At 37.8% G+C, this 15,001-nt stretch overlaps 1 protein-coding gene across 5 annotated transcripts in view; it reads right to left on the reverse strand.

Annotated features, from left to right (window-relative positions):
• The window catches only part of GADL1 (glutamate decarboxylase like 1), a 157,743-nt gene that overhangs the window by 68,888 nt on the left and 73,854 nt on the right, over positions 1-15,001 (reverse strand). For all 5 annotated transcript variants that reach the window (XM_081072483.1, XM_081072481.1, XM_081072485.1 and 2 more), the window contains one exon: positions 5,540-5,739. In XM_081072483.1, coding sequence (XP_080928609.1) covers positions 5,540-5,739 — 200 coding nt within the window. The remainder of the gene's footprint in view (positions 1-5,539; positions 5,740-15,001) is intronic.

Here is a 15,001-nt window from a genome sequence, read left to right on the forward strand (position 1 = left end):
TTACAATCTTCCGGAAGTCTATTATCCCACAGAGCGTAGTTTCAGAAATGCTAATTTAGAAGGGCCTCTTCTATAGGGTACCTTACCCTCTTCTTAAATAAATGCTTAAATGAAATGAGCTTGGGGAGGAAACAAAATAAAGTTTAAGTCACTTCTGCCTACATTCATAGGGATGATTTATTCTTTACAAGTTTTCTTTTTCAATATATGGAAACAGCCTAAAGATAAAATACATTAAAAAAAAAACAAAACCAGCTATTCTTATCTGATGACAGCCAGAAAAAGATGTACATTGAGTTTTGGGACACAATAAAATAAAACCATAAACCACTTGTACCAAAAGGCATCCAGGTAAATAGGTTCAGAAAGCAACAAAAGCTTCATAAAAACTTATCACTCTCCTTCCCACTAATCTTAGCAAAAAAAGAGAAAAACAAACAAACAGACAGACATTAGCAAGCATTTTCACCAATCCTACCGCGTAAAACAACTCATTATATTAAGATTCTGGCTTGATTTTGAGGCATATATTAATGACTGTCTTGCTCTAAAACACTTTCTTTTCCTTTGCTTACAAATGTGCTTCCAATGTTAGAGACCCTCAACTCTCTGACTTGTTAAATGAGTTTATTTAATATTTTTCTTGTCACTAGTCCTCTTGCAGGACCGTTTTTCCTTTTCTGGAAACAGCCGTTCCAGTCCCTTTCCCAATTCACCAGCCACTTAGTGTCTCCTGGAGCACTCTGGACCAAGTTTTTCTCCCAGTCTCATCTCCTTATTTGAAATTTCTTCTGATGAATGGAGCCTCGGAGGACTCCTGGGGGTTATTTTCCATCTGCTTCCTGTATGTTCTGCATATATTAAGACATACTGCACGGCTTGTGTGTCTCATCATGGACATTCTCCTGCAATTGTGATTTTTAAAAAAATTACCAATATAAAAAATTGAGAACTTTGGCTCTGCCATAGTCTTCTAGACTGCCTTTTGTCACCTAGAGAAATACATTAGCACAAAGGTGCTATTGTGTAACTGCTCACCTTTTCCATGCTAACAATATACCCCTCAGTATCCATGCAAGTCGATGAAATGAATTCCATCAGAGAGATTACAGAGATTGTGTGTCAGGGAATAAATAAATGATACACTGGAGAGTTAATAAAGCACCAGAATGGGAGTTCATGAGCTGTTTGTTTTGTTGAAAAGACTTACACACATGACTCTTCTTGGATTTGCTCTAAAAATTACCCCTTAGTGAATATCCATTTAACCTGAGTGTCATAACAAAGGCCTAGAAGATGCCCTCATTAACAGGCAGCCCTGCGTCTTGTGAAACATTTTCTACTTTCCTAGTCAGAAATCAGAGATACACAATTGCCTGCCTTGTGCTGGAGGTGGCAGTTTTAAAATCTCAACCCTCTAGGTTTCAATTAGCCTTAAAATTGCATATTGCTTTAGGTTCCCAATGCCAGGGTTTTCAAACAACCAGAGGAGAATGCGAGTATTTAGTCATTAATATTTCTTGAAAGAAATGTGCTCTCGTCAACTGGAATGACAAGGGTCAAATGGAAATTCGGACAGCCTTCAAGATCTTCCAAGTAATATGTTTTTCCTGCTTGCTGGATTTCTGACAACTTATAAAATAGGAATCATTGTCCTCTTGAAAATGGCTGTTCTTGCTTTCCCAAAGGAAGAGGAAGCGAGCTATCTGATCAGGGTGATGACAATCCACTGGTACATCAAAATTTGGTCCTTAAATATAAAAGCTAAGCTCCATTTTGATTCAGGAACATGGAAACATTATTTCTATGGAGTAAGTGCAATCCTTACTGCAATATGCCAGGGGAGGAGCTGCACAGCATTTCCAGTATTTAAGAGACCTGACCTAGGGCCTAAGTGTCTTCCTGGAGCACTCTGGATATCTTAGCTACGCTAGGCTGCTAATGATAGATGTGCAGTCCCTACAATAACACAATCTTCATTTGCAGCTTTATTTTGCTAGAGTTCTTATCTACTGAAAAACGTTATACTTCCTGGAAATAAAACAGTATTACTCAGAAATTACAGAAATTATGCCAGGTAGAACCTTCTGCCCACAGCTGAGAATCATTTTTATTGGCTCACTCTAAAGCCAGTGGTCTAGGCTCAGTGGGTGTGATGGGAAATGACAATTTAACTCTCATCAGTCAGTGGTTTGAACTGATCACACTGGCTCACATCATCGATGATGTTATAGAGCTAGATTTTACTGGCTAGTAAAAGCCAATTTTTAAGTATGCAGGAATTTTGCCAAACACAACTGTTGATAGCTTACAATTTTCCACGATGGGAATTTACAGCATGGAAATTAGCAGATATTACAAATTGGGTCTTATTTTTCCCCTCCTGAGAGCCAGTTTCAGTATACCACTGCACCTGAGCTCAAGCAAAGAGAATAGCTCCCAGAATTGAGAAAATGTTCCATCTTTCCCAAAGAGCAGAACCAGAAACCAATCAGCCAATTTGAAATAAAATAAAATCATGAAAATAAAGACCTTATGTTGCTATCTTAATATAATTTTAATCCTAGAGAAACTTTCACGAAGTTTATAATTTCACGTTCATTCCAAGTGACATGTGTAAAAGGACTGTTTTTGCTTGGTATTGGGGTGGAAGAACAGAATGATTTTTGCTCACCCTAGGAATACAATGTTGGATATCAAGAATGTGCTAAGTTAAGGGGAAAAACAAAAACAAACAAACAAACAACAACAAAAGCTATTATGAGGAACAGCACGAAAGAGGAGGGATTATTTTTCAAATATTTAAATATAAGTCACAGAGTCTGCAGAGCGCTCACTGAAATGTTCATTCCATTCCAGACAAACATTTATAAACAATCAGTGTTGCTGAATTGAATTGAAATGTTAACAGTTATTCTCCTATGATATTTCTCTGAAAAAAATTAGAAAATATCCTTTGACTATAAATTAAATTCCACCCTGAAATGAATGTTAACTTTATAATAAATAAATAGGATTATCAAACATTTATATCTAGCCTATTTCAAGATACCTGTCATAGAATCACTTAGCAGCTTAGTTAAAATAATGAAGACATTCTACCACACTTAAATAGTATGAGAAAATACACAGAAGTGAACGTAGCTTTCTGAACTTTTAATTTAATGAGCAACTATGGATATTTATGGTACATACTTTTATTTTTTCACCACTGGGTAGTTATCTCCCTACTTCTGAAGAAGGCATTTTAATTCTACTTCTACTAATGGCACATTCCTCACCTAGTTTCAGTATATAATCTATAGGGAATTGACAGTCTCCTTAGTGACAAGGGAGGTCATGTGACTCAACATGACCAATAAGAGTATCACATTTCCTTGGCAACAATGGCTGATTCAGAGATGGACATTTGCCTCATCCAGAAATAATTGAAACTTTCTTTGGGATTGCTGAGAGAGGAGCACTCTCTTCTTTTGACCTTGAACTTGAGCCTGGGAGGATATAGATTTGAAACTCCTGGGAGCTACCTTCCTACATAACAATAAACTCAACATGAAGGAGAGCAGAGCTGATAGATGGAGAGAGATTGAGGCCTCGTAATATTGTTTAATCCAGTAGAATAAACCATTCCAGAAGTCATCACTACACTAGCTTAGAAGTAACATGAGATGATAAATGATCTTTCTTTGTTTATAATACCTTGGGTGAAGGTTTCTGTGGCTCACCATCAAAAGAGTCCTGATACAATATTTACAGATTTTCCAAACTGTTTCTTAAGTCATAATCACCAGAACTGCTAACTTAACAGTCTTCTGAAAGTGCCAAAACCGTTTCTTTCCCTGTTTTTACATCCAAGCCCTTTGCTGTGTAACTTTGGAGTTCTTCCTGAAAAATGGCAGAATGTACTTCCTGCCTCTTGACATAGAGCTTGGCCATGGGATTTGCTTTGGCCATTGGAATGCTAGTAGATATGATGCAATCAGGACGTTAAATTGGGTTTATCTTATTGGGCTTCTGTCAGCACTATTACAAGAACACACTCCGCTAGCCTGCGGGTCCAAAGAAGATGCAAGACATGTGGCAAGTAGACACAGACCCTTCCCTCCACCCACAGCCACCATAGTATGAGATAAAGCTACTCCACCCAACTTACAGACCTCTTAGAATAAATAATTGTTTTAAGACACCAGGTTTTCAGGCAGTCTGGAGTGATGAGAAATTCATCACTGTTGCATAGGGTCACAAAGCGCATCACCCTTACCACTCTCAGTATATACAAAAGAAATAGTTTTAAATCTCTAAGGAGACACTTCAGATTTTTGCAAGTGAAATGTGAACAGGGAGTGAAGGAGAAATGATCAAAACCAGAGATCACAAACCCTGATGCCTGCAGTGGCCAAGCAAGTGAAACACTAATAACTTAAACTCATGTAGCAGGTAGCATGAGCCAGACCCTACTCTGAGTGTTGACAAATATCAATTCATTGAATCTACAGAACTATTATTTGAGTTAGATGCCCTTGTTATCTCTACGTTCCTGGGATGAAACTGAGCTAGAGAAATGTTAAAAAACTTGCCCAAGTTGTGTAGATTGTAAATGGTAGAGTTACGTTAGAGTCCACACCTCTATGCTATAGTAAAATAGGCCAGATAAAAACCAGGAGGAAGTGGAGGGGTCTGTGCTTATTTGGAGAGTCAGGCATCAAGATCAGCGGCCTGTCACCGCGTGCGATAGAGAGCATTCCGATCTTTGCACACAATCTAGACTTTTGACAAATCTCTCTATTTTCAAATGTTTAAAATGTTTAAATATTTTATATATTTTTTAACACCACAAAGGTTAACCCTATGCAGCTCAGGCCCAAGAAATCACATTTAAAACTAAATGTGGTCACAGCGTGCCCATTGCACCCACTGATCCAAGCTTAGCAGCAGAGTCTTGTTAAGGTAGCAAATGTCCAGCACCTGTATCTCAAGAGCTCTTCTAATGTCTTTGAAAGTGGTTTCAAAAGCTTTGTCTTTAATGGTACAACAAGACAAGCAACATTGCACTGCTATATTATCTTTACCTTTGTGCCTTTGCACCAGACCCAGATTCTCAGGACCTGCTTTTTTGGGTCCTTGAAGTCACCATGATCTCTCTCATATCTGGAAATTTTGGTCTGGTGTTCCCTCTGCCTGGATAATTCTCTCCTTTTTTTATTGGCTCTTAGTTGAATGTCACTTCCCCCAGGAAGCCTCTGCCCATGCCCTTCAAGAATGTGCTAGAGAACCCTTCTGAGTGGTCTGAGGCACCATGTGCCTCCCCTTACCAAAAAGTAGGTTCACCTGTATTTTGTCTGCTCTGGCACCTGAATGTATCTCTTACTAGGCTAGGACCCTGGAGGGCTTTGTTTACAGTTCCCCATACATAGTAGATACTAGAAACACAGTTATCAGATGCAAGAAGGAATGCACAAATGAAAGAACATGTACAGACCATGCAAATGTTACTTACTTTGAGTCTATTGCAGACATACATGAACACACACACACGTACCTAGATAAAGCAAGAGCACGATTAACTCTTTCTTCAAGGCCTAATGTGCCCAGGGCCTTCCAAGTCATCCAGAACTTGAATGCATCAGCTCTCCTGCTACATTGGATAGACTTATCTCCTGTGTCATAGCTGACATCATAGAATTTATCCTGCTGAAAGAGGTAAGATGCATTGGCAGAGTAGCATTTCTTTAGAAGATCCTTTTGGAAAAAAAAGAAGAAGAAGAAGAAGAAGAAAGAAAGAAAGATCATAAGACTATCCATTTTTAAAAAAACACTCGATTTTGAAAAGACACCCACAAATATTACCCATATAATATTCTAGTACTTTGTGTCAATGGTGTTTGGTCTCATTCTACGACTGCCCAACATCAGAAGCAATAGGATGCATTAACTCGGAGACACAGATTATCCATTGTGTTTATAAAAAAGAAAAACACCCCTCAGAGTTGAGAACACTAAGTCCATCCTCAACTATTTCACTGATGAGTACCGAGAAGCTTTTGATTGGTGGGCCAGTTTCTCAAGACGAAAAAAATTGTCTATAACTCACTCCGCCTTCAGAATGCAAAATAAATAAATAAATAAATAAATAAATAAATAAATAAATAAATAACCTAACATATTTTATATACTTTATACAATTTCACAGGCAAAAAAAAACACGTAAGCTCTTAAAACCTTTTCAATTCATATCCATATTGAAAAGGCTAGAAGTGACAATAACTCAGATATAAAAAAATCTGAGAAAAACTATGGAAGAGTTAAACAAGTACCAACAAGTTTTAACCACCACAAAATATCAGCTAAAATCCCAAAGACTTTTTTGAATTGGTCTCAGATTAGTTTTATTTGCAACCAAATTCAATTTGCATTTACTGACTAGTTACTTCTCACCAAGCTGTGGACAAAAATTCACCCTGTTTATTACCATTCTAGAGTCTTTGAACTCAAGTTATTAGAGTTTAAGCCCTGTTGCTCTCAATGTCATTTCATGTCTACAAAATCCCAAATTTTCTAACCTGTCCTTCATAAGCCTCATAATTCCCTGAGCATCTTCATTCCCAGAAAATGCCTATTAGAACTATCTGCCCCAGCAGCACAACCAAACTACTCAATGTGCCTTAACCACTAGGTCATGCTCCACCTGTATCTTTGCTCACACCATTTACTCTACTATGTCTCTGTTTTAATATAATATTTTACACATTCAAAAGAATATATCAGCATATTTATAAGTTTTGAAGTTTACTAACACCAAATATAGTCTTCCCTCTTTAACTAGGTCTGCCCTTCCTTTGGGTCTCATCTCAACTTTTGCTTCCCTTCCAAGTTCTTTATCTGCCTATCCCTTTGGACACATATATTCCTTTTATATTTGGCTGCATTTGTTGGCTTTGCTCCTGCACGGCCCCTACTCAATGAGCAGTCTGCATGTATTCTCTCCTCATGTGGCCAAGTAGGTTCTCGAGGGAAGGAATCACTTCCTATTTATGTCCACATCCACAGAGCTTAACACTATATTGGGCACAGAGGACCCTCACTAAACAATTCAGTGATGATGACACTTCCCATATTCCATATTCCTCTCACATTCCTCTGACATACAGTACGATCAGAATAAACACATGTCCCAAATGAAACATCAAAACAAAGCTCCAGGAAAATAACTAAACAAAATAGAAACAAACAATCTTCCAGATAGGGAGTTCAAAGCCTGATTTTTAAGGATGCTCAATGATCTCAGTGGGAACTTCATAAAGATGGAAATAGAAAACCTAAAACTGAACCAATCATAAATAAAGAATACAATAACTGAAATGAAGAATACACTAGAAGGAATCAACAGTAGATTAGATGAAGCAGAGGGTTGAATCAGCAATTTGGAAGATAAGGTAGCAGAAAACAACCAATCAGAATAGCAAACAGAAAAAACAGTCCAAAAAAATGAGAGTTTAAGGGGCCTCTGGAACAACATCAAGTGTACCAACATTCACATCGTAGAAGTACCACAAGGAGAAGAAAGAGAGCAAGGAATTGAAAATTTATTTGAAGAAATAATGGTGGAAAATTTTTCTAACTTGGCAAAGAAAATAAGACATACAAACCCAAGAAGCACAGAGAGAGTCCCAAACAAGATGAACCCAAACATGACCACACCAACATACATCATAATTAAAATGCCAAAGGTTATAGACAAGGAGAGAATCTTAAAATCAGCAAGAGAAAAGCAGTTAGTTACCTCTAAGGGAGCACCGATAAGACTGTCAGCTGATTTCTCAATAGAAACTTTACAGGCCATAAGGGATTGGCATGAAATATTCAAAGGGATAAAAATCAAGGATCTACAACCAAGATTACTCTACCCAGCAAGGCTACCATTTAGCATTGAAAGGCAGATAAAGAGCTTCCCAGACAAGAAAAAGCCAACGGAGTTCATCACCCCCAAACCAGTATTAGAAGAAATGTTAGAGGGACTTCATTAAGGAGAAGGAGAAGAAGAAGAAAATAGATCAAAATATGAACAATCTAATGTCAATAACCACATATCTATAAACAATTATTGTAAATGAATTAAATGCTCCAATCAAAAGAAATAGTGGGGTTGAATGGATAAGAAAACAAGACCCTTACTTATGCGGCTTTCAACAGACTCACTTCAGATGTTGACACACACACAGACTGAAAGTAAAGAGATGGAAAACCATATGTCATGAAAATGGAAATGAATAAAACAAACAAACAAAGAGTGGGATAGCAATACTTATACCAGACAAAATAGACTTTAGAACAAAGACTATAACAAGAGACAAAGAAGGACCCGGTAATTCCACTTCTGGGTATTTATCTGAACAAAACCCAAAACACTAATACAAAAAGATATATGCATCTATATGTTCATTGAAGCATTATTTACAATAGCCAACATATGGAAGCAATCTGAGTGCCCATCAATAGATGAATGGAGAAAGAAGATATATGTATATGTGTATATATATATATGTACACATATATGTATATGTGTACATATATATATATATAAAATGGAACATTTATATATAAATGGAATATATATATATATATATATATATATGGAACATTTTATATAAAATGGAACATTATATATATATATATAAAATGGAACATTACTCAGCTATAAAAAATAATGAAATCTTGCCGTATCTAACAACATGGATGGACCTGGAAGGTATTTATACTGAGTGAAATAAGTCAGAGAAAGACAAATGTCATATGATTTCACTTATATATGTAATCTGAAAACCAAAATAAATGAACAAACAAAACAGACTCATAGATACAGAGAAAATTTTGACGGCTGCAAGATGTGAGAGGTGTTGGGGAGATGGGTGAACTGGGATAAGGGGTTAAGAGGTACAAATTGGTTGTTACAAATAGTCATGTGGATGGAGGGCACTGCATAAAGAAGATAGCAATATTGTAATAACTATGTATGGTGTCAGACTGGTACTAGATTTATTGGGGTGATCACTTCATGAGTTATGTAAATGTCTAATCACTATGTTGTATACCTAAAACTAATATAATACTGTAAGTCCACTGTAATTGAAAAATTAAAAAATGAAAGTGAAGAAAATAAGAATAAAAAGAAATCTCAAGATATCACATTCCAAACAAAAATATGTATTTGCTGTCTTAATAGTAATATTGTCTTGTGTGAACATTAATCTAGATAAAATGTGTTCCATTATCATAAATCATGATTTTATATTATGTAAAAAGTTATATGCCAACTATACCCAAGAACTCTCACTTATACAGTAGCCAAAATAAACTGAGTATAATATAATAATTAAAGGAATATCAGCAAGCCTTCAGTCTGATTCTGATGGATATTAATGGTGGACATTGGGGAAAAGTAGATTGCTCTGACCTGAATATTAAGGTAGAAAAGGCCCCTTACTCTTAAACCTACTTTAATTCTATCAGCAATTTCTCAGCTCTAATCGCAGATGTCACCGCTGCATCTCCCTACCCTCAAATGTCAGGTAATTTGGTTTTTGTTTCCATAATAACTACAGCCTCACCATACATTATAACATTAAAAGGCCACTCATATATTTTAAGGACAAAGCACTCACGCACATGCACACTCACACACACACACATACACACACAGTAGTATCCTGATTGTAAATTTACTTTCATCAACCATGGAAGATTGAAAAACATTCCCAAAGCAGGTGACCTTTGGACATATCTTGGGAAAGTTTTAGTGACTTATGTTGGTGGTTGAAAGGGAGAGGAAGCCCATTCATTATCAGAAGACAAATTGCATCATCATAGACAAATGGAGAAGAGGAGGGCCACGAAAACATAGAGCAGAATGAGTGACTGTCCTGCAGCAGTGACACTGTTCATTTCATTGCACTGAAAAACCCTCCTGCCTTGGGAAGGTTTCACAAAGAACAATGAGAAGCTTGGGATTTCCTTTATTGAAAATAAATTAAAACTTTTCCCCAAAAGTTTTGCTTTGCATTTTGATTTATATTTTTACATTAAAATTGATGCGATGTCTTTAGTTTAAGACACACATCAACCAAGGAAGATGCTCAGATCTCCAGAGAAACCATTTTGGAAGAAATATAGTAAAAGTTAACATATTTACTTTTTAAATGTAAAACACTTAAGTAGCCATTATTGTGCTATCAAAAGCCATGTTGATCGTGCTCATCTTTATATATTTAATCCTAGAAGGCCAATTAATATGAGTTATGTGAATTCAAGAGACAAATGTTCAATGAGAATACAAAGTGCTTTATAAATATTGTGATACCATCTCAAACCGTTTTCAGGAATTAGTAGACGATGTATTAGGACTCTCACAGCGGCAACGGAAAGAAATGCAATCAAAGTAGCCTAGGCAAAACGGGGAATTTTCATAGGTTCCTATTTCTAAAACTCCAGACATATCATCTTCAGGCACAGTTGGATCCAGGATTAAATGTGTGATCTGTCTTTTTCCTCTTAGTTCTAATTTTTCCTATATTTGCCTCATTCCCAAAGAAGAAACTGGTAAGAAGCCTGGGACCTAGACCTTCTGGTGGCGGGGCATGTGAGCATCGCTGGAGAGAGATGGGAAAGGGAAAAGAGAAAGCCTCTGCCGGTAATGCTAGGGAAGCAGCGAGACACCGTTCTCCCCCCACCTCACTCTATAATCTAAACCTCCCGCTGTCTAAATCTAGTGGGAAGTCAATTGGTAAGGGAGCCTGGGAAATGTGTTTTTCAGGAGTCAGGCCTTTTCAGAGCAAGGCAGAGGAAGGCTGAAGAATAAATTATACAGTAAAGAGAAGCAGACATATGACAAGCACACTACATAAGTAGAGAAACCACAACTTTCTTCTTCACTCTTTGTGTTCACAACACCTAACCTAGCACATAATAAAATGGCCAGAGCCAACATTTATAAAGTTCTTACTATGTGCTAGGGACCATATATGTATAACCTCATTTGAATCTCAAGTTCTATTATTTTTATCAATGTCATAGTACATGTAAAGAAACTGCAACACATCAAGATTTGGTAATTATCTAAATTCATGTACCTAGGAAGTGGTAGAGCTGGGTTTCAAACCAAGGCTGTTTGGACTCAGGGCCTGAACTCTTTACCCATTATGCTCTACTCTCTCCACAGTGGGTACTTCAATACATGTGGGAGAGCGCGCTCCATAAACACTCATTAAGAGGTTTTGAAGAGGTCGGTGAAAAGGGAAAATGGCAACAGAGAACACTAATGAACTGAAGGTCAAAACAACTGACATCCTGTTTCAGGCTTTGACTTTGTTCCTGTAAATATGACTTCTGGTCTTGTTCGTGGTAATATCTTGTCTATGAAGCATTTTGAGATATTTCTAAATATGTGTGACCCTGGTGATATTTAAGGATATCATTAAAACACATCATGAATCAGTAGGCTGTATATCTTCCTTCTCAAGATTAGTTAAATGATCTTTGATTTCCACAGGCCAGATCAGATTCTTGTGGTTTTTTTCCCAGGAATCAGTGACCGTGTGGGCCTACTTTAAGTCCTCACTCTTTGCAATCATGTTTTTCAGCTTACCGAACAAAAGCTACCAAGAATTCTTCTCATATGGCTCTTCCCTTATTCTGTCCCATATCACCATCATTCACATGCAAGAAATTGTCTAAACTCAATGCATTAGAAAATGGGTATATTAACCTTCTAACCATTCATTACAAAATTATGTATTGAGGACCTATTTTTTTTTTTTAACAAGCACTATGACACTAGGAGGTGGGCATGCAACCCCAATGGAAGTACTACCCATCTAGGCTAACATTTGTGGATTGAATTTAGGTTGTGAATGGCAGAAAAGTTTGGTTGTAATCTAGAATATACTCATAAAAGTGAACTTTGAAATGATTATACCTTCCGATATTGGCTTTATTTATTTATTGAGTGAACATTTTGAGAGCCTTCATAGCCAAAAGCTGTGCTAGGCACTGGTGCTGTAATGAAAATAAGAAAGTCACTATCCTTAAGAAGTTTAAGATGAAGATAGGGACAGAAAAACAGACAATTAGAGTACAGTGCTCATACAGGAGAAAGCACGAAGTCTAAGGAGCACGAAGAGGGGTCATCTTTCACTGACTTAGAACTGCTACAGAGAGCTCTTCAGAAGACGAAATGTGTCACCTGAAAGCTGAAAGATAAGGAGTAGCTGAGTAGGAGAAGAAAAACAATTGGATTAAATCAGTATGACTGGGGCTAAAGAATGAGGTAGGGCACAGCTGGGAAGGACGTAAATGCCACAGTAAGAATGACTGCATGGAATTTCCACAGACTCATAGGTATTACAACTTCCACGTCATTATTGTTCTGGCAGAAGAGAGTGAGAATTAGCAGATGTGGGTTCTGCTTTGGATTTAGTCACTTGCTGTCAGAGCTCAATGCAGGCCACTTAACATCTTGTGCTTCATTTTTCTCATTTACTTAATGGAGATCATAACACTAGCTCTACCCACTGAATGGGAATATTGTGAAAATCTTGTGAAATAATGTTAACTAGGAACACTTCTCAGTATTTGGCCAAAATATTCCTGACACTCCTTCTCTCCTACGTATTCCTGTACCTCAACCCCTCACAGTTGTCACCACCCATTTCTCCTTCGATTACCTTCTCTTCCCAGGCAAACTGCAGAATAAGATACTAGCTATAGACTTCCTCACTTTTTATGATATGAACATTTTATACTCACCCACCACCCCTTTTTAATGGGATGTATCTGCCAGTGACCCTATAGAAGCGAATAGAAGAAATCTTAGAGCAATAAGGAAAATTATCCATGGTCTTCATTCCCCCAACTGGAGCCAAGCCTGACCTTGTTTCAGCTATCATACTTGATGGTCTTCTTAGCAGTTGTGGGTCTTTCCAAGTCTCAGCATGGTTTGCATGGAAGACACAAACAGCTGAGTATGAAATGAGAGTGGGCAAGGGCATGCACTAGGTGGACGAAGGGCTAAGGAGCCGTCAATGACCAAGTGTAACTTGTCTAGTATTTTTTCGTTTCCTCATGCAGACAGTGGGAAATGGATATGTTGAATGACTGCTGAATAGTTGTTGTGTGGTGGAGGAAATAGAGTTAAGCAAATGATAATGTCAGTGTTATTTTCCCAGAAAGGAAATAAATCAGACTCAACCATGGAAAAAGTTGGTGTATTAAGCTGAGCCATGAATAGCCTGGAAAGAAAAAAAAAAAAAAAAGAAGGAAGGAAGGAAGGAAGGAAAGAAGGAAGGAAGGAAGGAAGGAAGGAAGGAAGGAAGGAAGGAAGGAAAGAAGGTGTAGAAATTGTTAAAAATCATCTGGTGTTGTATCCAGCTCAAGAGAAAGATTATTTTTGATGAGTGACCAGAGTTTTTCTTCAAACTCTGTACCAAATCTGAGTTTTTATTTACCTTCTCCTCTGCCATCTGAAAGGCCAGTTTCAGATACATTACACTTCATTGGCTGTTTCAATGTTTGCAGAAGGTTCACATCCTGATTTATAAGGCTTTCATTGCCAGCTCTGAATCATGTTTTGTTCAATTGATTCAACTTTCTTTCTTATGCCATTCAAGCATTTCCCAGTCACTGGTATCATCTGGAGATCAACCTCTGCCTATGTCTTCAATTACTTCTCCCATTGTTACTCCTCTCCTTTCTCTATCACATCCATCTTCTGGAAGATGGTAGATATAGAAGTCTGCTGATATTTAAGGTGCATGTGCTTGAATTTCTGAAGAACTGGTGAATTGTCTGCCCTGCTGTATTCTATCATGTGGTGACATATTTGAGCTTGTTGCCTTGCCATTTCAACATCTCCTTTGCAAAGTTCACATCAACTTCCCTCGTCTCCAAATATTGCCATCCTGTTAGCCCCCTTTCCAAACTTGCTCAGTGGACCGCCTAACTCTCATTGTTTACCGAAAGCTTCTGGATGCTGTATGCTGTTTCCAGCAAATAATGTGATTTCCTCTTCTGCTTCATTCAGTTCGTATACATGCTTTTTAACTACCCAGTGTTCTGAAGTATGCTCTTAGAGAAGACATCATTTCATTCATGATGTTTTGAAAAGAAAGTTTTACATGATATGCCCTTGTATTTGTCTTCCTCCTTTGGGCTGCGGGTTATTTACTATATATATATATATATATATATATATATATATATATATATATATATATATATATATATATATATATTACTATATATATATATTTTTTTTTTTTTTTAATTTCTAAGTTTAATTTCATAGCTGAGTGCAGTCTCTCTTTAGTTTAATGCACTCGACCTATGTTTAAAAACCATCACTCTTCTACTGGGTGCATTGCTCTAAGTCAGCAAACAGATCCTGCAGACTGTGCCGCTGCTCAAGGTAGATGTGGCACAAAGGGGCGCTGCATGAATGGTGGGCACAACTGTTCAGGTCCCATCCCTGGAGAATCCCTAGCTGAGGAAACTTCAGGCCTCTCAAGGCCGCAGGCTCCCCTGGCTCACCTCCCTTCTCCATTTGTCTCCCTAGCTCCTCCTTCCTCCCAGTCACCCCACAGACACTTCCCAGCAAAACGATGGGGGAAAAAAAGCAGCACTCTAGCCCATGCGCAACAGCCCTAAGCCATGACTACTTGGGCGAGGGGGAGAAAAAAGGGGAGGGCCTCGCTCACCCAGGGGGCAGGGCCAGCGGGGCCTGGGAACGCAGAGCTTTCCTGAGAGGGGTTTCCACGTTACCGCCACATGAACTGCTAAAAAACCATAGAGGCCAAACAGTTTTATATGATGTGTGAAAACCACTGGCTATTTGAACACTTACTCCCCACTTCTACTTTCAGAAAGCCTCCAGAAGATTCCAGAATATTTTGTTAATTTCTAGGCCTATGGACCAGATAGGGATTTTCGGAAAACTAATAGAGTCCTTTAGTGA

The sequence above is a fragment of the Rhinolophus hipposideros genome (genome assembly GCF_964194185.1).
Source record: "Rhinolophus hipposideros genome assembly, chromosome: 14".
Taxonomy (NCBI): Eukaryota; Metazoa; Chordata; class Mammalia; order Chiroptera; family Rhinolophidae; genus Rhinolophus; species Rhinolophus hipposideros.